This window comes from Drosophila innubila (assembly GCF_004354385.1).
Source record: "Drosophila innubila isolate TH190305 chromosome 3L unlocalized genomic scaffold, UK_Dinn_1.0 0_D_3L, whole genome shotgun sequence".
Classification (NCBI taxonomy): Eukaryota; Metazoa; Arthropoda; class Insecta; order Diptera; family Drosophilidae; genus Drosophila; species Drosophila innubila.
This window is the reverse complement of record NW_022995376.1, coordinates 25,474,300-25,496,665: the sequence shown is the minus strand read 5'-3', so window position 1 is coordinate 25,496,665 and position 22,366 is coordinate 25,474,300. Positions and strand designations below refer to the sequence as shown.

Below are 22,366 nucleotides of genomic sequence, written 5' to 3'. Positions count from 1 at the left end.
TTTTTTAAAAATTTGGCGATAAAAATTGCCAATTCTCGCCAGTTTTCGTATTTAAACCCTCATCGTATAATGCAATAAACATTCAAAAGTGTAATAAAATTAATTTAAAAACCATTGAATGGGCCGCCAAGTTGTATTCATACTCTTTACAAAGGAACGTGAATGGGATGCCAGAAAACGAAAAATTATCTAGGAGATGCAATGCGCAGGATCCAAGTGACAAGTCCAGGAGTAGGTTGAGATGAAATGGTGAAAATCAATATTGTGGAGTTCCTGTATAAACGTTGTTAAACAACGCACGGCAACTTTCGTTTACAGTGAAATAAGTTGGCAACGAAAACAGAAAGAAAAAGGGAAGGAGGTCGCACGATCTTGAAAGAATAGAATGCAATGAACCCAGTGCCAAATCGTGACTTTATGGAGGTGCATCCGCTGCATCAGCATCAGCCTCATTGTAAGCAGCAGTGTTTCGTGTTTACGGAGATTGCGGATATCGAGCTGCCTGCCGAGATCACAAAGTTTGGAGGTGGCAATGAGAAATTGCGGTGCTCCAATGGAGGCATACCGACCTCCTACAATTGCAAAAAGGACTCTTGCAGCGAGTCTTCCGCTGAGCATCCAGGACGTTCCCGAGGTCGCCGCATTCTGGTGGGCATTTGCCTTGTCCTAGTCTGCATTGCCATGGCCGGTGGTATACCGTTAGCACTTCAGTTGCGCTCCTCGTCGCTGCTGGAGGCACGCTTGGCATTCATACGACGCTTGTTGACCGAATCGCCGCTTATCGAGGGCTCCTGGAAGCCGCCAAGTGACATCAAAATGAATGCCAGTGGCTTAGCCGACATCCGCCAGAACCATATCGGTGCCGTGCTCTGGCCCATCGCTGTCCACTGTGGTGCCCAGTATCTGGATGCAGTTCAGCTCGCCCTGGAGGGCATCGATGAAGCCAAACGTATTACAGCTGCCACAAACTCGATGCATATTGTCGAGTCTGCCGACGAAATGGAGCAGACCCACATCAGGGGCGAGGTGGCTGTCCTAATGGGTATTGGTGGAGGTCATGCCTTGGGCACCAGCCTCGCCGTACTGCGCTCCATCTATTTGCTGGGCGCTCGCTTTGTCTCGGTTACTAGCCTGGAATGCACAACTCCGTGGGCTGCCGCTGCCATACGGAGACGGGATTATCTCATCGAGGAAAACGCTACAAATTCGCTCAACGAATTCGGAAAGGTGAGCAAGCAGTAAGGGCAAGCCTTTGTTTTGCAGGTTGGATATTTTGGACTATAAAAAAATGTCTTCTAACAAATTTTTCAGTTTTTAAAGAAAGTAAACTAAAAATAAATAAAAATTTTTATTTAGGCAACAGCCAAAAAAATACACGATCCAAGCCCCCTTCTTTTTTTACATATTTCTATGCGATATTTTTTTTCTATGCAATAGTTTTTTTTAATAAATAAAAAAATTTACATTATTTTTTTAAAATTTTACAGAACTTGTATCTTTCATAATTTCTTAAAAATGCCAAAACCGATTTTGAATGAATTAATATATCCGTAATTCATTTATATACAGTTTTAAAATTAAAACCAGCAGAATATAAGAAAATTACAATTTTTTTTTTTTGGTATATTAACGATTCTGTTACTTCAAAATTCTAAGAAAACTAGAAAACAGTTTATTACATATAGTTTAAAATTTAAACTTTACATATTTATTTTCATAGCCGCATTAATTAGATTTGTTAAGCGGATATAAACGTGTTATACTAAAGAGTTATATTTTTTAATCTAACTAATTTAACTAACTTAGCTATGATTTATTACACTAGGCAACCAATTTGAACTTTTTGGCTATTAAACGAACGAAACCCACATTTTTGGATATATTTGGGCCACAAACGACGAAAAACATTTTTTTTTCTGCGGCAGAGTCTTTTTTAAGAATTTTTGAAAAGTGTTGCTTTTCCAAAAGCCTTACTTTTTCTAAAAGTTTATAAATATGTATATATTTTATTAATGCACAGTCTTAGATTTAAACCAGTAGTTTGAGAGCTATCAATGTTTGAATTAAGAAAATGATGATATTTTGCTTAGCTTTTTTTTTAGGCGTTTTTTTCTTTAAAATTCAAGGAAAACTTGAAAAAAATTAATTACATTTTCGGTTTGATTTTATTAACATAGCTGCATTAATTACGCGTCGTTTAAGACATCATTCATAAAAATCTATGGCGAAACGGCGATATCAAATATTTTTATCTGCATCGATGTTTTTTTTTCGATTTTTATGACTTCCTTATGGAGCAGCATTACCTTAAGTATGAACATTTTTTGTATATTTTGAGATAACCAAGATTACAGCATTTGTATTTGTTATTGTCTTACACATTATGACCCAAGTTGGTTCAAATCGGTCGACTATAACATATAGCTGCCATAGGAACGATCGGGCCAAAATCAAGTGTTTGTATGAAAAACTTTTTTATTTTTGAAGATATCTCATCAAACAATTAGTTAAGATATCTCAAAAAACAAAAAAGTTTTTCATACTTAAACTTGATTTTAGACCGATCGGTCCTATGGCAGCTATATTGAAATGTCAACCGATTCGAACCAAATTTGTTGGGCATATATAACACATTACCAGATACACAACCTGCGAAATTGGATGATATATCTTAAATAACAACAAACTTATATTGTGTGAGATTGGTTAAGATTTCTCAAAAAACACAAAAAATGTTCATACTACAGGTCATGCTGCTCCATAAGGAAGTCATAAAAATCGAAAAAACATCGATACAGGTAAAAAAATTTATATCGCCGTTTCGCCATAGATTTTTATGATTCCTATCTTAAACAAATCGTAATTAATACAACTATGTAAATAAAATAGAAACGAAAATTTAATTAATTTTTTTTCGAGTTTTCCTTGAGTTTTAAAGTAAAAATAACTGAAAAAAAGCTAAGCAAAAATTCATAATTTCCTTAATTCAAAAATTGATAGCTCTAAAACTACTGATTTAAATATAAGACTGTGTATGAATGAAAAATAGCTTTTAGAAAAGACTTTTGGGCTTTTACTTTACTAAAAAGAAGTAAGAAAAAAAAGCCAGATTTATAAAAATTCAAAAAAAAAAACTCTGTCATAGAAAAAAAAAATGTTTTCCGTCGTTTGTGGCCCCAAATCTATCCTATAAAGTGGGTTTCGTTCGTCTAATTTTTAGGCTGTTATTTACTAAGTTTTTAAATATAAGCCTTTAATAGTGAAAACATATGTTGAAAGAAAAAATTAATTGTATAACATTAGTGTACTTCCGAGTTGAATATTTTACTTAATGTAGCCCAAAAAAACTCGAACTAAACTAGGTATTTGAGCTCCGGCTTAGAACCGGTTTTCACCCTTCATCAAGATAAAATTTACAGTTTATAAAATCGCTTCAGACAATGCTCTACGAAATGAACCGCCTGGGAATGCTAGTGGAAATATCCCAGCTCAGCGAAGCGGCAATGGTTATAGCCCTACGGACCGCCAAGGCACCGGTTCTCCTAATGAATGCCGCACCGCTTTCCTTGTGTAATAGCACAAATGTGGCTTCCATTCCTGATCATGTGCTCAGGTATACTTTATCTTTGCTGAGAATTACTTGAGTTTCCTATTACTACAGCCCATTGATTCATTTTCAGCCTGCTACCGGAAAATGGAGGAGTAATTTTGCTGAACCTAGAGCGATGTGGTGATAGACAAATCAGTGTACGAGAGGCAATACTTGCCATTAACTATGTCCGAAAGGTGGCGGGCGTGGACCATATTGGATTGGGCGGTGCTCCCAAGAGCTATGCCCTATTGCTGGCCGAGTTGGCTCGAGATCGTGTATGGGGAAATGCCGCTATCAAAAAGTTGGTTGGTGGAAATGTCATGAGGATTCTACGCGAAATCGAGGCCCTGAAGAATCGTATGCCTCTATATGAAGAGTGGATTCCCAATGAGTCGATTGAAAGCAATTCATATTGCCGTTATCCAGAGTCGTAAAGTATATCACACTAATAAATTTGTTTGTTTACTAAAAGATAGATAAATAAATCAAAAGATTATGTAGTTGAAAACTATTTACATTTTTTATATTACCCCAGATATCAAGGTCTCATCTCATAAGTCTATTCAGGCAGGTGCATTTCTAATGTGAAACAACAATAATTTTATTTATTTAATCTTATGGAGCTAATTACACTAGAAAGAAATTTATCTTTGGCACGCAGACGATTGGATAAGTAGCATATTTCTTAAATAAAACAGGTTAGATTTTAGTTAGTTAGTTTTGTATGGAAAAAATTGAATTTATAACAGATAGTTCCACAGGAAAGGAAAACAGACAATAATATAGAGAAAAAGTAAAACTTAGTGTGTATTCTTATCATGAGACATTAATCCATCAATAAATTGCTAAAATTAGTATCATTAACATCATTGTGGAAATTAAATTTGACATGTTTTAAATACATTTAAAATATTTAGATTTGGTGGACTTTTCTGTGATATATAACGATATTTATATTTTTCATATTTAATATTCGTGGGGAAATCGTGCGAGACGATAAGTTAGTGTTATTATACCCTGAGCAAGGGCGTAGGCAGGGGGCCACATTTGCGGGTGCACAAAGATAGGTTATCTTCATTATTGGTATATTTGCTACAAAAATATTAAGTTAAAATATATTTAATGTCCTTTTGCTAAATTTAACAAAACAATTTAATTTAATTTTATAATTTTGACATTGAAAAGTAATCATTGTTGAACTGTAAAAAATTTGTAAATCATACCTGTATAATAGAGTCGGTCAATTTGTATTGAGTGAAAAAAATTAATTTTTTTTAAAAGCTCTATATTGATTTTAGACCGATGGCTTATTAGGCAAATCTTCTTAGAATTCATCGTAGCTATCGCATATGACAACCGATTTGTCGCAAAAAATAAAATGACCCACTGCACTGTATAATCTTTTTTTTAAGAATCTTGTATGCTGAGTGCGCAAGAAAGGCTAGTCTCCAAAATAGTTTTAACTTATATAAAGTTTGAAATGACTACAAAGACTAATTTAACTACGAAGTTATATTGCTCACAGGAATGTGTGTTCTAAAAGTCTCTTAAGCAACCGAAAAGGTGGCCCCCCCTTTGCTCAAAGCTGCCTACGTCCGTGACCCTGAACCCATTGAAAACGGGCAAAAAAGGGTATAATGTGTTTGGCAGAATGTATTTAACAGGCAGAGGGGGGATCAACAGCCGAGTCGATTGAGCCATGTCAGTCTGTCCGTCCCTCCGTCTGTTTGAACGCGTCGATTTCAGAGACCATAAGAGCGAGAGACTTCAAATCCTACAAAAAAAACCTCTACACGAGGTGAAAGTCTAGTGACGAAAGCAATTTCTAGCCCCAAAATTTCCGATAAACAAATTGTGACGAACTAAATACAGTTTAATATACAAATTTTAAATAAAAATATAAATTAATAAAAAAAAAACGAAAATTGGCATTGTGCATTGTGCGCAAAAAGGGTGAGCTTCTTTGTACATAAAAATTACTTTTTGAGCAGTGTCGAATGCCAATTTTCGTTTATGTTTTTATTAATTTATATTTTTATTTTAAGTGAATACAGGTAATATCTTCCAAACCCTTCAACCAAAATTTATGTTTCATATACCAAAAAACCAAAACCAAACCATACTCAAATTTAATAAAAATCGTGAGAGCCGTTTTGTCATAATTCCCCAAAATGTAATCTAAAAAACCTTATTTCACCTGTAAAATGTTATTTGAGTACTTCAGACAAAAAACACCTTTCCAATGATATATAGAACATATCTGTAGCTTCTATGGCTTGAAAACTGTTGAGGTTTCAATTTTAGCGTGATTTAGCGTTTTCCCGCTAAACGAGCGGTTTTTTCAAAAAGTCGTAAAACAAACATTTCTAGATTTTTGAAAAGGAAAAAATGCCCATCATTACATCTAAGCTTCTTTAGCGCTTTGATGCAAACGGACAAACAGACAAACAAACTGACTTTTCATTTCGTTTTGAGAAGTCCACTAAAATTTTCAAATTTATTTTTCTTTTCAACCAGTTATCGGATTTGGGTGATCGAGGTATCAATCGACGCGTATTTTTAATTAGAATTAGAAAATAAAAAATTTTACCAGAAGACCCCAACAGCCCCATTAGCTGCAATCATTTAAATTTTTCTCTCTCACTTACACCCCCGTATCTCATGACCCAGGTGAATAAGATAAAGTTTAAGTATGCCGTTTTGTAGGTTAGGACTAAACCTAAGCCGAGCAGGGGGAGCAGCCCCATTATTTATCTTTAGATTCAAAAATTTTTAGTAAAATGGTTTTTTTTACGCTTAGGGTGCCCCATTGAAATTATGAAAATTGAAAAATTTAAATCGTAATCTTTCACTTTTAATCAAATCCTTAGATCGTAATTGGTATAAAACAACACTTTTAACTTGATTTTGATACCTTTAATTCCAATCAAATTGAACACAATTTTTGACCTGTAAAGTTGCTAGATCCAAATTCTGAGTATCTTCAAACTGTCATAGCTTTATCAAAACGCAACCGATTTTCCAGCGGAATCTCATTTTGTTCATGGCTTAGCTTCTTAGCTCTGCACTCAAATTTATATCTTTATAAAAAATGATTTACTCGTAGATCTAGGTATGTAAAAATTATATTTGTACAAATTTTAATTCAAGCATTTTTCCTTTTTTTTTTATATTTCTACAAGGTACGTTTACGTCGTGTCAAGCTCATATACTCATTGGTTTTTAGATGCACAATTGTTGCAGCAATTGCATTTGTCTCCTACAAGCCCAGTCTTTGCCTTGTTTTTTCGTTGTATTGGGTCATCGATTCATGATTGGTGATTTTAATTTTCGATCATACTTTATTTCAGCTTTTATTTAGTAAACTTGTTCCAATACACAATGAGCTATTATAAATTCTTTATTGTGTGAATTAAAGTTACAAGAAATTATTTGTTAACATAAATCATTCTTTACAAACTGGGAATACTTAAAATATACCTACTACTAAGATACGAGTATATTTGAATGATTACGATTAATAGTATATATAAATATGTAAACATAATACATTTTTACACGTTAAACTTTTTGCGAGAGAGTTACGTTATAGGCTGTACCACTCGGTCTAATTAACTTGAATCCCCGTGCGAATGCCGAGGGTGAAGGAGATTACCTCTCTTTCCGGTGGTCGCTCGTTAAACTCACGCTTCATAATTTTTCTTGATAGAAGATCTTCGCTGGCGTCATATGATATTCTTGGATTTATGTCTATATCTGTTAAATCACGTTTACTCCTTGCGTGCTCATAGTCGTCATCATCTTCCAACTCAAAAACGTTGTTGTCAGTAAAGGCCAATTTGTTAATCTCAGTGAAAAAATAGCTTTTAGCATCTCTCACAGTCCGATCAATGCCGGGATCACTAAGAGGCGGCAAATATGTAGCAGGAATAGGAGTTGAACCCTTGTATGTATCAGGGCATCGAGGATCTACAGATCCAGGGAAACAATAAACAGGAGTCGTATCAGGTGGAGAAGTTGAGGTTACTAAGCTTTGCGAGCAACGAACATCAGTAGATCCTGGATAACAATTTGGTGAAGTTGTCGTCGAGCCCTTCAGGGGGCAACGAGGATCAGTTGAGCCTGGGTAGCACCTTGGCTGGGATGGTGTAACTGGAGGTCGACCCGTAGTTGGTGGCAAGTAAGTGGCTGGTTGGCAATCAGGATCTGTCGACCCAGGAGAGCAGCGGGGCTTCAATGTAGTTCTAGGTTCTTGAGGGCATCGAGGATCCGTTGATCCAGGATAGCAATTTGGTGCAGGAGTCGTCTTTGGCTGCTGTGGGCAACGAGGATCTGTTGAGCCAGGGAAGCACCTTGGCTTAACTGGTGTAACTGGAGGTCGACTCGTAGTTGGTGGCAAGTAGGTGGCTGGTTGGCAATCAGGATCTGTCGACCCAGGAGAGCAGCGGGGCTTCAATGTAGTTCTAGGTTCTTGAGGGCATCGAGGATCCGTTGATCCAGGATAGCAATTTGGTGCAGGAGTCGTCTTTGGCTGCTGTGGGCAACGAGGATCTGTTGAGCCGGGGTAGCACCTTGGCTTAGATGGTGTAACTGGAGGTCGACTCGTAGTTGGTGGCAAGTAGGTGGCTGGTTGGCAATCAGGATCTGTCGACCCAGGAGAGCAGCGGGCTTCAATGTAGTTCTAGGTTCTTGAGGGCATCGAGGATCCGTTGATCCAGGATAGCAATTTGGTGCAGGAGTCGTCTTTGGCTGCTGTGGGCAACGAGGATCTGTTGAGCCTGGGTAGCACCTTGGCTTAGATGGTGTAACTGGAGGTCGACTCGTAGTTGGTGGCAAGTAGGTGGCTGGTTGGCAATCAGGATCTGTCGACCCAGGAGAGCAGCGGGGCTTCAATGTAGTTCTAGGTTCTTGAGGGCATCGAGGATCCGTTGATCCAGGATAGCAATTTGGTGCAGGAGTCGTCTTTGGCTGCTGTGGGCAACGAGGATCTGTTGAGCCTGGGTAGCACCTTGGCTTAGATGGTGTAACTGGAGGTCGACTCGTAGTTGGTGGCAAGTAGGTGGCTGGTTGGCAATCAGGATCTGTCGACCCAGGAGAGCAGCGGGGCTTCAATGTAGTTCTAGGTTCTTGAGGGCATCGAGGATCCGTTGATCCAGGATAACAGTTGGGAGAAGGTGTCGTCGTTGGCTGTTGTGGGCAACGAGGGTCAGTTGAACCCGGATAGCAACTTGGGAAAGGTGTTGTCTTAGGCTTTTGAGGACATCGAGGATCAGTGGAACCATCAAAACAACTGGGTTTTGTTGGTGTAATTTGGTTGCTCGGACTCTTAGTCGTTTTAATGGGGGGAAGATAAGTGGCTGGCTGACAATTTGGATCACTCGAACCCTCGAAACATCCAGGCTTTCTTGTAGTCGGAACCTTTGGGCATCTTGGATCTGGTGATCCAGCAAAACAATTCAGGCATTCTGGATCTTTGGATCCTGGATAGCATGAAGGAGCTGAGGTCGTCTTTGGCTTTTGGGACAACGAGGATCAGTTGAGCCAGGCAAGCACCTTGGCTAGACGTAGTTATCGTTGGTCGAGCCGTAGTTGGTGGCAGGTAAGTGGCTGGTTGGCAATCAGGGTCGTTAGATCCAGGGAAACAACGGGGCTTCGGGGTAGTTTTCGGTTCCTGGGGGCATCGAGGATCCGTTGATCCAGGGTAACAGTTAGAAGAAGGTGTCGTTTTTGGCTGTTTTGGGCAACGAGGATCAGTTGAGCCAGAATAACAGTTGGGAGAAGGTGTCGTCTTTGGCTGTTGTGGGCAACGAGGGTCTGTTGAACCTGGATAGCAATTTGGCGAAGGTGTCGTCTTTGGCTGCTGTGGGCAACGAGGATCTGTTGAGCCGGGGTAGCACCTTGGCTTAGATGGTGTAACTGGAGGTCGACCCGTAGTTGGTGGCAGGTAGGTGGCTGGTTGGCAATCAGGATCTGTCGACCCAGGAGAGCAGCGGGGCTTCAATGTAGTTCTAGGTTCTTGAGGGCATCGAGGATCCGTTGATCCAGGATAACAGTTGGGAGAAGGTGTCGTCGTTGACTGTTGTGGGCAACGAGGGTCTGTTGAGCCTGGATAGCAATTTGGCGAAGGTGTCGTCTTTGGCTTTTGCGGGCAACGAGGATCAGTTGAGCCAGGATAACAGTTGGGAGAAGGTGTCGTCTTTGGCTGTTGTGGGCAACGAGGGTCTGTTGAACCTGGATAGCAATTTGGCGAAGGTGTTGTCTTAGGCTTTTGAGGACATCGAGGATCAGTGGAACCATCAAAACAACTAGGTTTTGTTGGTGTAATTTGGTTGCTCGGACTCTTAGTCGTTTTAATGGGGGGAAGATAAGTGGCTGGCTGACAACTTGGATCACTCGAACCCTCGAAACATCCAGGCTTTCTTGTAGTCGGAACCTTTGGGCATCTTGGATCTGGTGATCCAGCAAAACAATTCAGGCATTCTGGATCTTTGGATCCTGGATAGCATGAAGGAGCTGAGGTCGTCTTTGGCTTTTGCGGGCAACGAGGATCAGTTGAGCCGGGATAGCACCTTGGCTTAGATGGTGTGACTGGAGGTCGACCTGTAGTTGGCGGCAAGTAGGTGGCTGGTTGGCAATCAGGATCTGTCGACCCAGGAGAGCAGCGGGGCTTCAATGTAGTTCTAGGTTCTTGAGGGCATCGAGGATCCGTTGATCCAGGAGAGCAACTTGGTGAAGGAGTCGTCTTTGGCTGCTGTGGGCAACGAGGATCTGTTGAGCCAGGGAAGCACCTTGGCTTAACTGGTGTAACTGGAGGTCGACTCGTAGTTGGTGGCAAGTAGGTGGCTGGTTGGCAATCAGGATCTGTCGACCCAGGAGAGCAGCGGGGCTTCAATGTAGTTTTAGGTTCCTGGGAGCATCGAGGATCCGTTGATCCAGCATAACAGTTGGGTGAAGGAGTTTTCTTTGGCTGTTGTGGGCAACGAGGATCTGTTGAGCCGGGGTAGCACCTTGGCTTAACTGGTGTAACTGGAGGTCGACTCGTAGTTGGTGGCAAGTAGGTGGCTGGTTGGCAATCAGGATCTGTCGACCCAGGAGAGCAGCGGGGCTTCAATGTAGTTTTAGGTTCCTGGGAGCATCGAGGATCCGTTGATCCAGGATAACAGTTGGGAGAAGGTGTCGTCGTTGGCTGTTGTGGGCAACGAGGATCTGTTGAGCCGGGGTAGCACCTTGGCTTAACTGGTGTAACTGGAGGTCGACTCGTAGTTGGTGGCAAGTAGGTGGCTGGTTGGCAATCAGGATCTGTCGACCCAGGAGAGCAGCGGGGCTTCAATGTAGTTTTAGGTTCCTGGGAGCATCGAGGATCCGTTGATCCAGCATAACAGTTGGGTGAAGGAGTTTTCTTTGGCTGTTGTGGGCAACGAGGATCTGTTGAGCCGGGGTAGCACCTTGGCTTAACTGGTGTAACTGGAGGTCGACTCGTAGTTGGTGGCAAGTAGGTGGCTGGTTGGCAATCAGGATCTGTCGACCCAGGAGAGCAGCGGGGCTTCAATGTAGTTCTAGGTTCCTGAGGGCATCGACGATCCGATGATCCAGGATAACAGTTGGGTGAAGGTGTCGTCTTAGACTTTTGAGGACATCGAGGATCAGTGGAACCATCAAAACAACTAGGTTTTGTTGGCGTGATTTGGCTGTTCGGAATTTTAGTCGTTTTAATTGGGGGAAGATAAGTTGCTGGCTGACAACTTGGATCACTCGAACCCTCGAAACATCCAGGCTTTCTTGTAGTCGGAACCTTTGGGCATCTTGGATCTGGTGATCCAGCAAAACAATTCAGGCATTCTGGATCTTTGGATCCTGGATAGCATGAAGGAGCTGAGGTCGTCTTTGGCTTTTGGGGACAACGAGGATCAGTTGAGCCAGGCAAGCACCTTGGGCTAGACGTAGTTATCGTTGGTCGAGCCGTAGTTGGTGGCAGGTAAGTGGCTGGTTGGCAATCAGGGTCGTTAGATCCAGGGAAACAACGGGGCTTCGGGGTAGTTTTCGGTTCCTGGGGGCATCGAGGATCCGTTGATCCAGGGTAACAGTTAGAAGAAGGTGTCGTTTTTGGCTGTTTTGGGCAACGAGGATCAGTTGAGCCAGAATAACAGTTGGGAGAAGGTGTCGTCTTTGGCTGTTGTGGGCAACGAGGGTCTGTTGAACCTGGATAGCAATTTGGCGAAGGTGTCGTCTTTGGCTGCTGTGGGCAACGAGGATCTGTTGAGCCGGGGTAGCACCTTGGCTTAGATGGTGTAACTGGAGGTCGACCCGTAGTTGGTGGCAGGTAAGTGGCTGGTTGGCAATCAGGGTCGATAGATCCAGGGAAACAACGGGGCTTCGGGGTAGTTTTCGGTTCCTGGGGGCATCGACGATCCGTTGATCCAGGGTAACAGTTGGGTGAAGGAGTTGTCGTTGGCTGCTGCGGGCAACGAGGATCAGTTGAGCCGGGATAGCACCTTGGCTTAGATGGTGTGACTGGAGGTCGACCCGTAGTTGGCGGCAAGTAGGTGGCTGGTTGGCAATCAGGGTCGATAGATCCAGGGAAACAACGGGGCTTCGGGGTAGTTTTCGGTTCCTGGGGGCATCGACGATCCGTTGATCCAGGGTAACAGTTGGGTGAAGGAGTTCTCGTTGGCTGCTGCGGGCAACGAGGATCAGTTGAGCCGGGGTAGCACCTTGGCTTAGATGGTGTGACTGGAGGTCGACCCGTAGTTGGCGGTAAGTAGGTGGCTGGTTGGCAATCAGGATCCGTCGACCCAGGAGAGCAGCAGGGCTTCAATGTTGTTCTAGGTTCCTGAGGGCATCGAGATTCGTTGATCCAGGATAACAGTTGGGTGAAGGAGTTGTCTTTGGCTGCTGCGGGCAACGAGGATCTGTTGAGCCGGGGTAGCACCTTGGCTTAGATGGTGTGACTGGAGGTCGACCCGTAGTTGGCGGCAAGTAGGTGGCTGGTTGGCAATCAGGATCCGTCGACCCAGGAGAGCAGCGGGGCTTCAATGTTGTTCTAGGTTCCTGAGGGCATCGAGGATCAGTTGAGCCAGGATAACAGTTGGGAGAAGGTGTCGTCTTTGGCTGTTGTGGGCAACGAGGGTCTGTTGAACCTGGATAGCACCTTGGCTTAGATGGTGTGACTGGAGGTCGACCCGTAGTTGGCGGCAAGTAGGTGGCTGGTTGGCAATCAGGATCCGTCGACCCAGGAGAGCAGCGGGGCTTCAATGTTGTTCTAGGTTCCTGAGGGCATCGAGGATTCGTTGATCCAGGATAACAGTTGGGTGAAGGAGTTGTCTTTGGCTGCTGCGGGCAACGAGGATCTGTTGAGCCGGGGTAGCACCTTGGCTTAGATGGTGTGACTGGAGGTCGACCCGTAGTTGGCGGTAAGTAGGTGGCTGGTTGGCAATCAGGATCCGTCGACCCAGGAGAGCAGCGGGGCTTCAATGTTGTTCTAGGTTCCTGAGGGCATCGAGGATTCGTTGATCCAGGATAACAGTTGGGTGAAGGAGTTGTCTTTGGCTGCTGCGGGCAACGAGGATCTGTTGAGCCGGGGTAGCACCTTGGCTTAGATGGTGTGACTGGAGGTCGACCCGTAGTTGGCGGTAAGTAGGTGGCTGGTTGGCAATCAGGATCCGTCGACCCAGGAGAGCAGCGGGGCTTCAATGTTGTTCTAGGTTCCTGAGGGCATCGAGGATCAGTTGAGCCAGGATAACAGTTGGGAGAAGGTGTCGTCTTTGGCTGTTGTGGGCAACGAGGGTCTGTTGATCCTGGATAGCACCTTGGCTTAGATGGTGTGACTGGAGGTCGACCCGTAGTTGGCGGCAAGTAGGTGGCTGGTTGGCAATCAGGATCCGTCGACCCAGGAGAGCAGCGGGGCTTCAATGTTGTTCTAGGTTCCTGAGGGCATCGAGGATCAGTTGAGCCAGGATAACAGTTGGGAGAAGGTGTCGTCTTTGGCTGTTGTGGGCAACGAGGGTCTGTTGAACCTGGATAGCAATTTGGCGAAGGTGTCGTCTTTGGCTGCTGTGGGCAACGAGGATCTGTTGAGCCGGGGTAGCACCTTGGCTTAGATGGTGTAACTGGAGGTCGACCCGTAGTTGGCGGCAAGTAGGTGGCTGATTGGCAATCAGGATCCTTTGACCCAGGAGAACACCGCGGCTTCAATGTAGTTCTGGTTTCCTGGGAGCATCGAGGATCAGTTGAACCAGGATAGCATCGTGATCTTTCAGTCCCAACTGGAGTTTCTCTAGTTGTCGTTAAATATTCCTCGCAAGTGTAGTCTTTTTCACAGGCCCCATTACATAGTTCAATATCACATTTAAGATATACCTGAGATCGGTCAGGAAACTTAAAAGCTTTTAGGATATTATAGTAGGTTAACGTTTGACCGGGAAGTGACTCTAATCTCTTCCATTCCCCAAATATTTTTTTCTTCAAGGAACATCCGTTTTTATCGGAAAGCTGTAACTTATTTGTTGTGCGTACATCAAACTCTGGATCATCGGAAGCATAACACTGTAGGATATTGATGTCCCATGTCTGGGTCGATTGTTTAACGTTTATAGTAAAGGTTATGTCCGTGCCAAGCTTCAAAGTGTAGTTGATGGGTTTTATATTCGGTGGTATTCCAGTTCCAATTTCCATCCAGCATTCAACTGGACCACTTGGGGTTTCAACTGATATTACTTCTAGCATATCAACTACGAATGGTCGAAAATACACTGTTTTTTCCTGTTCGTCACTACGACTGCACGTTATTTTTCGTGCTGTGTCCCAACTTTCTTGAATATCTTCATCATTCTGAATGATAAGAATATTATCAACAGATGCACACAGTGAACAGGAGGGCTTGCTTCCACATCCATCAAAAGGCACTTTGAATACGTATCGCCGTTCATTATTTCCAGCGCTAACATATCTGTAGAAAATTTGAGAAAAACAATAATATACTGATAGAAGAATGTATGTATATCGAGGAACACTACGTACTTGCACTTAGGATCATTATAATAGCCTTGGCTGTATATAACTCCGTTGAATATTTCCGCAAATTCAACCTCCACTATCATTCCATTTGAGGTATCACATTTAACGTCTATTTTCTCAATGTTACCATCGAAAGCAGAGGTTTTGCGAGATACTCTGGGGAACGAAAGTGCCAATTCGGCTGGGCTGACTTCATTATTAACATAATCATCTTCATTTTTCAGATCTACCCCGTTCGCAATGACCTTTAAAAGCAATAAACTATTAACCAAAATTGATTAAGCTTTTTCAAACGAACTTCATACCAAAAGCTGAGTCAAAAGTATAATATGGCCAGCTTTGACCATGTTTAGTGAATTGCCGCTCAATCAAAAACCTGTTGTAAATGAAAATGAAAATAGAATTAGAAATGGAAATTGCTTACTATTTTTATTTATTGTTTGATTAACTAATGCATATGTAACGCAGTTATTTGTTTTGTCGGAGCTCCATGAAATATGCTCTATAAATGTATACTTAGGCAGAACAAATGTACAAATTATTTTAAAAAAATTATTTTATTCTTATTTTGGTTACTATTCTGTATTGAGAGACTTTGATCATGTTTTCGGTTGTTCAAGAGGATTTTATCAGAGTTACAGAGTCCAAGTATGGTATAGAAGTCAAGCTGCTATGTTCAATCCTCATTTGCTAAATATTTCCTTTGAAATTTGGTATGCTACGCTATGTCCAGCTTTTGTTAAGTTTACATACACAAAAGTTTCGATACCAGTTTTACACCTGTTTGCAACCGGTTCGATACTAACAATAAGCTCAAATTTGCTAAAATTACAGTAATAATTAATCAAGTATATTAGCTCTCTTCCAGTAAAATTGACAGCAAGAGTCCCTATGTCCATCAATAAGTTTTTTTAATTCCACACTATGGATTTTACATTTTTGAATAACTTTTGTATTTACAGACTAATTACGATTAAATAGTAAGTAGTATATTATGAGTGTAAGGTTCAAGGCTATATATTTTATATCGAAAAGTGAAAATCATCCTTAACTTTATGTTGAAAGAGTATGTTCTTGAATAACAGACTTAATGACGGACAGGACCTAATCGAGTCAGAAGTTGAACCTTTCTGCCTGCTTATTTGACAATGACTTACGTATGACTTATTTAAATAAATTTACCTTTTATTGGATATAAATATACATGTTTATTTTAATATAATCTAGTCAGAAGTTGAACCTTTCTGCCTGCTTATTTAACAATGACTTACGTATGACTTATTTAAACAAATTTACCTTTCATTGGATTTAAATATACATGTTTATTTTAATATAATCTAGTCAGAAGTTGAACCTTTCTGCCTGCTTATTTGACAATTTAAATAAATTTACCTTTTATTGGATTTAAATATACATATTTATTTAAATATAATTTTAATTTTATTACTATTTGTATCTTTTCTAAATTAGGCAATAAAAATCAAGCATAGTTTAAATTTAAGTGGGACAAGTAAGCTGTGAGTGTAGTTTAGTAAAATTTTACAAAACCTAGTTTTGGTCATTATCAATACAAGCTTAAGTCAGATCGAGTTTGTTATTATATTGTTATAGCCGGAGGAAAGAGGGACAAACACAACATGCATAATTGTGTTTATCCGCCCGTCAGATGATCGGACAGTTTATTTATATAGATGCCGAAAGTTTGAAGATGATATGCATATGTAGCTTCCACATTTTGAGTGTGCTCATGAATAGTATTCATTCATTGATGTTTATTCAATTTGGTTGTAAGAAAAAATGCGACGACCTTGAAAGTTTTGAAATCCCTAAATTATTAAATTTTTTAATATCTTTTGTTTTTATGTTAAAATATTAATGCGCAATTTGTTCATATTGTATCTGCATTTGCGTACTTGGATTTGTATTAGTATTTGTATTTGAAGATTTTATTCGTTTAGCATTTCTACTTTCAGTTTTTAATTTTGAATTATTGACGAGTTTTGTGCTGGCATTTTATTTATTACGAGTATATTCTAATTTGTTTTTGTGCGCAGTTGAAGTCGTTGTTGCATTTCGGCGTTAATTAAAATTCGTTTTATGTTACGGATTATTTAAATGTATTGTTTGTGATGTGGTTTCTGTTTTTTTTGCAGTGCAATAAACTGGTAATGGGTGGCAATCTGTTCCCATGCGACAAGCAATTATAAATTACCAAACAAATGAAAGTGATATTGTTGAAATTGTTAAATATGCTAATAAGTAAATTCTAATGTATATATAAACTTGGACAAATGTTGGTACCGTTAATTCCGCAAATGTCAGCAATTAGCAAAACTTAAGTACGTGTATCTGCATTATTCATTCGATGCTTTGAATTGATTAGATCTTTGCCATCTTATTAATGATAAACAAGAAATCTGTAGCGTCTTACCGTCGAAGTACTTGGGCTTGGGTAAGAAAATAGATTTTATTGACTGGTTACAAAATGAGATAAATAATAACTTGGACATTGATGATCTTGCCGTGAACTTTTGCCATTTGGGCACATCACACATATTCATCTTTGTACTCGTGTTCGTATTCGTGTTCGTATTCGTATTCGTCATGGCAAACAGGTGATTACCCAACAGGCTTTGACTCCGCCATAGCCACGCATTGTGTACATATTATAAAATCTCTATACAGGCAGATATATAGATACGTTTAGTAGCACCCACCTTTCAGCAGTCATCACTGTGGGTGTGTACCGTGGATAGTGGATAGTGGACAGAGTGCAAGTGGATTGTAGTCGGTGGATAAGACGGAATGTCGTAGCTCAACTAATTAGGCAGAGTCATAATTGTGGGTAATTATATTTGATATATGCTATAGTTCATTCGATATGTCAAGTTGAATTCATTTGATTAGCACGAGTATATCCGGCAATTTGGTATTAATTTTGAAGGAATTGATTTAATTTGGTCAACAGTCAAATTAAAGTTAAAATTCATCTTTTTACTAGTCTCCTCACACAAACACACACGTACACTCACATTAATGTTTAAGTTAAGTATTTAAATCTCTTGTCCGCAAATCAACAGATAAAACACATAAAATGTTGCCCAATAATAACCGACTTTAAATAAATTTATTCGCATTCATTTATTGTTTTTTTTGTTGTTGTTTCGCTTTGTAAAAGTTGCCAACATTAGGTGTAAATTCATAACGCCCAAAATCAATAGGTAAACAATCTTTGCTTTTTCAATTTTTTATGCACATATTTTCCCAACTCGACTAGTTTAATAACCTATAAAATATAATTATCTTAAGACACAATCGACTTACGTTTGTAAATAGAGTATTTGATAATCGGCTTGCACCAAAAATTGCATTAATGTAGTTCGTTTTATTCGCTATATAGTAGCAAAGCAGCTGCCGTTGGAGTCTAGGGCAGCTTAAAGTGGGGCAAACTTTTTTGTGTCTCGGGTCGAAGATTGGTCAATCTTTATTCGGAATATTTGATTGCCGTAATATTCGAATTAGCACCGCAATCTGTCGTATAAAACTTGACACCCTCAATTTATTTACAAGGGACTCGTTAGTAAGAAAATCATTCTTTCTCGACATTCTTTTGGAAAACCTTGGCGACTTTAAATGACTTTAAGACTTTGGTAGATTGACTAAAGCTCTTTTCCGGCCTAATGCGATTTGTTTAGTTTGACTCGGCCTTGTCTATCTGGTATAGCCATGTAGGCTATAACGTTACCAAAACTTAAGTTAAATCTACCATTTATGAAAATATTATCCACAGTTTATGAAATTAATTTGAATGTAGCTATTAAATTAAACGAATGACTTATAGATAAAGCTTATAATTACGGTTTGACTGAATCGTGAGTAGAATATTAAATATTATTCTTAATTTTTGAAGAAGGTTTTTTGATCCTATCCTGTTGGTATTTCTTTTTTCAATCGTATTCTGATTGGGTTCAACGGTTAAAAAATTTAATTTATGTCTAAGAATACTACAATTGTTTAAAATACTATAAAAATAAAATTATTCACACTTTTAAACAGGTTGTCGATACGTTTTAAGCCATAAATGTCAAGTGTTTAATTTATTCGAAGAATATATTCATTAAAGCTTGCATTTTTCATCAATTCACTCTCTTAAATTTTTAATAACTTCACTTTAAATTTAAATTCCAAAATTGTTTTCGCTTTCAAGCACACACATAACATTGAATACTATCACGCATATTCTTAACAATGTTGAAATCCGTTAAGTTTTTGATTTATTTTCACTTGATTGATTTAACTTACTGGAATTGCTTAGTGGTCGGCGATTTGGAAAAGAGTTAATTTGATCGCCGGCTGGTTAAGAGTTCGCTGTCGCACTAAGCTACGAGAAGACGCGTCTTCGTTTATATACACAACACACACGTAGCATGTTTTAACTAAAATCGTTTGGAATACGGCTTTCAAAATCTAAAGGCGCAGCCGATGCAAAAACAACAATACCAGCAACAACAAAAAACCGACGACAACAACAATAACAGCAACAGCATCGGCTGAAAAGAGCAGCTAAAACAGCAGCACGGCTAGCCACAAAAGAGTTATTTACTTTACAATTTTTTTAATACTTGCTGGGATGGACCGAAGAGTTATTATAAATATAATTCAATAGCAAGCTGTATCCAAAAGTCTTGCAACGCTTTTTTAAATAATTTACCAAGAAATTCATATGTGTCCAGTACTTTTCGATCACACCTCGTGTATGCACACGAATACGCTTACTAAACGCTCAAATGCAGAGTATTCACATTTTCTTTCAGCAAAGTACAACATTTTTAATATTTAAGTATGTCCTCATTTTCAATTATCGCACGCTTGATTAAAGACTTTCAAACGATTTTTGAGTTGATGATACAGAATAATTCATTATATCCTGCTCTATGTTGATAATAAATGAGCGATGTTGTTTGAAATACTTAAAGTGTAATATTTATCTATTATTATTTGATGACATCCCTATGAAAATGTGAAACTCGAAAGTTTTTCTATTAACAAAATACTCAAATATCATCTAAGGAAATGATACCATGTTGAAAAACCCTTATAATCATATTTAATCATACCATATTTAAAAGCCTTAATATCATATTTAATTATATCAAATGCACTTATCATTCGAGTGTTTTTCTCTTATGCTATAAAACACCCATATAATATTTGAGAAAATAATATCATATTTTATTTTCATATCCTATTCATTCTAATGTGCTTTTTATATAACAAAGAATACAGTTTTCTCTTGGATAGGTTCTGTTGGTATTTTTATTCTTTTTTCTCGTTTTTATTGGAGAAGTGCATCCACAGAGTGTAAGATCGTCGTCAATATTTTATTTGTTTGTTATTTCATTTTATATTTATGCGCAAGGCAGTCGCGTGAGCTGAACGTTGTCCGCTCTACGTCTTCTTCATCTTGACCCGGTCCCAGATGCTGCAACGGCGACAACTCCAGCTGAAAGATCCGCAACGTCAAATGGCTAACACCTCTGTATGTATTTTAGGGCCGAAATGCCAAAATCCGTCATTGTCGTAACTGAAATCGTGGCCGGCTTCGAGCTGGTCATGCAACTATGGGTATGAGTATACCCCTAGTCATTGCGGTCCGATCATCCCGAACAGGTATTAATACTTACTCGCAGTCAGAGTTTTTGGGTGCCCAGCGTCCGCTTCGTGCTGGTGACAGACGCCAAGCGGTCATGGCAATAGCGACGTTGGAGATGCAGATTGCTGTGCCTTTGCTCATCGTTATGGTTGTCTATGGGACGACTGAAGTTGCAGGGACGTATGCAAAAAAAATACCTATAGCCTACAGACATACTCGTACTATTTACATATGTATGAGAGAATTTGTGTACAAATATTCAATTATACATATTAACATATACTTAATTATTGTCTATCATTATTTCTTGTACTTTTTGTTAATTTATAACTAGTCAGAAAATACGTCGTAAACCTACGCCTAGTGTCAAAGTGTTTTCAATATTTTTTTTTGAGGCCATGGAGGCTCAATGAAAATATCAAAAAAGAAGACACAAAACACAAACGAAGCTCACAAGGGGAAGTTGATTGACGCATGAGAATTCGACCAATGTTTGAAAAAGTGCGTCTCTATGTTGAATTCCTGCGTGAAAAAGTCTGAATAGGAGGTGTAAATTTAATAGTCGAGTGCTTTTGACCTCCATATGCTTTGAAAGATGGATACCATGCAGATTATAGCTCCCCGATTTTTATTCAAGTAAAGAAAAAGAGCTATGAGATCTCTAACTAGTTAGACACTTGAAAATATTATAAAAATGAAGATGATCAGCTTTTTACTATATTTTACAATAAAAGAAACTCGCTAACGAGTTTATTAAACTTAAATACGGGTTGAAGGTTAAAATATATTTATTGAAGTTGGGCGTGTTTTATATTGATATTTTTAAATTTAAGCATACATCATAAGCTTTATTATAAATTGAATTACCTGTGTTTATTAATAACTTGGATAATATTATTTTTACAATTCTGTATCTGATGATATGTTAACAGAAAAAATATTTAAATTAATATTTATTTAATTAGAAATCGGAAATTACCAAATATACATAACATACATATCGAAATGTACAATCAAAATTAATAAAAGAAAATGGTTGCAGAAAATAACATCAAAGAGCTCCCGGCCTCTTTAAACCAAGAATTAGATGTCATCTTCTGTCATCGACTTTTGACGTTATCAACTTAAATAATATAGGATACAGTCTCTTAAAAACCGTGAAAGATATGAGAGGTCCTTTAAATATTAGAGAGCTCAGTTAAACAAGGTTCTACATCTTAACCAGGGGTGTCACAAAAAGCGAAACAAACCGAAAATCTCCCAAAACTACAAATAATAACTTAACTTTTCGAGAAGACCTTCGCTTACTTATATTTTACTTATTAAAAATCGTATACCAATTTAAATAAAACAGCAAACAAACACAAAGTCACAGCTATTTTCACCTAAATACTTTACTGCTGAGCAATGATCAGCAATATTTCAGCTTGATTTAAGAAAAAGAGAAGTCATAACAATAATAAAAACATAATTTTAAGTTGCAGTATTAAAAAAGATTACACCTTATTCATAAAATTTGTTTATGAGCTTATCATCAAGAAAAAGGAACACCAATTAAAAATCAAAATATTTTTTTAATAAACTACACCAAAGTTCAAGTGTTCAAGGACCTTAGAAAAAATAATTTTTTTTATTTCATTATGTTAGAAGAATGCAAAATACTTACAGGTAATTAAGCTATTGTTGAATTTATGCTTATAAATAACGCCTATGTTCTTATTAACTGTATGCCGTAGAAAAAATGGTCTTTCATCCTTTTTTTTATGGGTCCTGCATAAAAATAAAATAGGGGTAGCTTACGATTGCCTGCAGGAAAACCGGATTGTTATCAATTTTTTGCTAATGCGAAAAGTATGCTATATTTTATTAATTTAACTTTTTTGTCACAATTGATTTAAAAGTTGAAGCATACTTTGAGGAGCAAATGTTAAATAGCGCTGAAATGACTGGAAAACAAAGAATTTAAAAAAGGATCCAAAAATAAAAAAATCTATGTGATAAATTTAGAAAGTATGATTTCGTAAATGTTTAAATAATCATTTAAAACTGGATTGATAAAGCTTTTAAAAATGAACCAACCTTTATGTCATTTGTAAATTAGGTATGGA

The 22,366-nt window shown here is 38.9% G+C and overlaps 2 protein-coding genes and 1 long non-coding RNA gene across 3 annotated transcripts; 1 reads left to right on the top strand and 2 right to left on the bottom strand.

Annotated features, from left to right (window-relative positions):
• Positions 1-159: 159 nt before the first annotated feature.
• On the top strand, positions 160-4,103 carry LOC117787267 (dipeptidase 3). Its single transcript, XM_034625749.1, has 3 exons — positions 160-1,227; positions 3,438-3,613; positions 3,681-4,103. Exons 1-3 carry the CDS (start codon positions 391-393, stop codon positions 4,024-4,026), a joined length of 1,359 nt encoding a protein of 452 aa, XP_034481640.1. The 5' UTR covers positions 160-390; the 3' UTR covers positions 4,027-4,103.
• A 2,876-nt stretch (positions 4,104-6,979) lies between these two features.
• On the bottom strand, positions 6,980-14,835 carry LOC117788534 (mucin-2; the record flags this gene model as incomplete). The annotated part of the gene is made up of 9 exons (XM_034627319.1): positions 6,980-7,823; positions 7,965-8,062; positions 8,195-8,236; positions 8,356-8,554; positions 8,621-9,114; positions 9,206-12,345; positions 12,477-13,642; positions 13,700-14,537; positions 14,609-14,835. Coding segments are annotated over 9 exons (6,828 nt in total), but the record flags the coding sequence as incomplete, so codon positions are not given.
• Positions 14,836-18,976, bottom strand: LOC117788800. Its single transcript, XR_004617796.1, has 3 exons — positions 18,908-18,976; positions 14,911-14,981; positions 14,836-14,850 (listed from the first exon to the last, which is right to left on the bottom strand). It is a non-coding gene; the product is annotated as an uncharacterized LOC117788800 (long non-coding RNA).
• Between the last annotated feature and the right edge of the window lie 3,390 nt (positions 18,977-22,366).

Coding starts and splice junctions, on each gene's coding strand:
- LOC117787267 (XM_034625749.1), top strand. CDS start 391: ATGAACCCAGTGCCAAATCGTGACTTTATGGAGGTGCATCCGCTGCAT. Junction 1,228..3,437: donor CGCTCAACGAATTCGGAAAG/GTGAGCAAGCAG, acceptor AAATCGCTTCAG/ACAATGCTCTACGAAATGAA. Junction 3,614..3,680: donor ATTCCTGATCATGTGCTCAG/GTATACTTTATC, acceptor ATTCATTTTCAG/CCTGCTACCGGAAAATGGAG.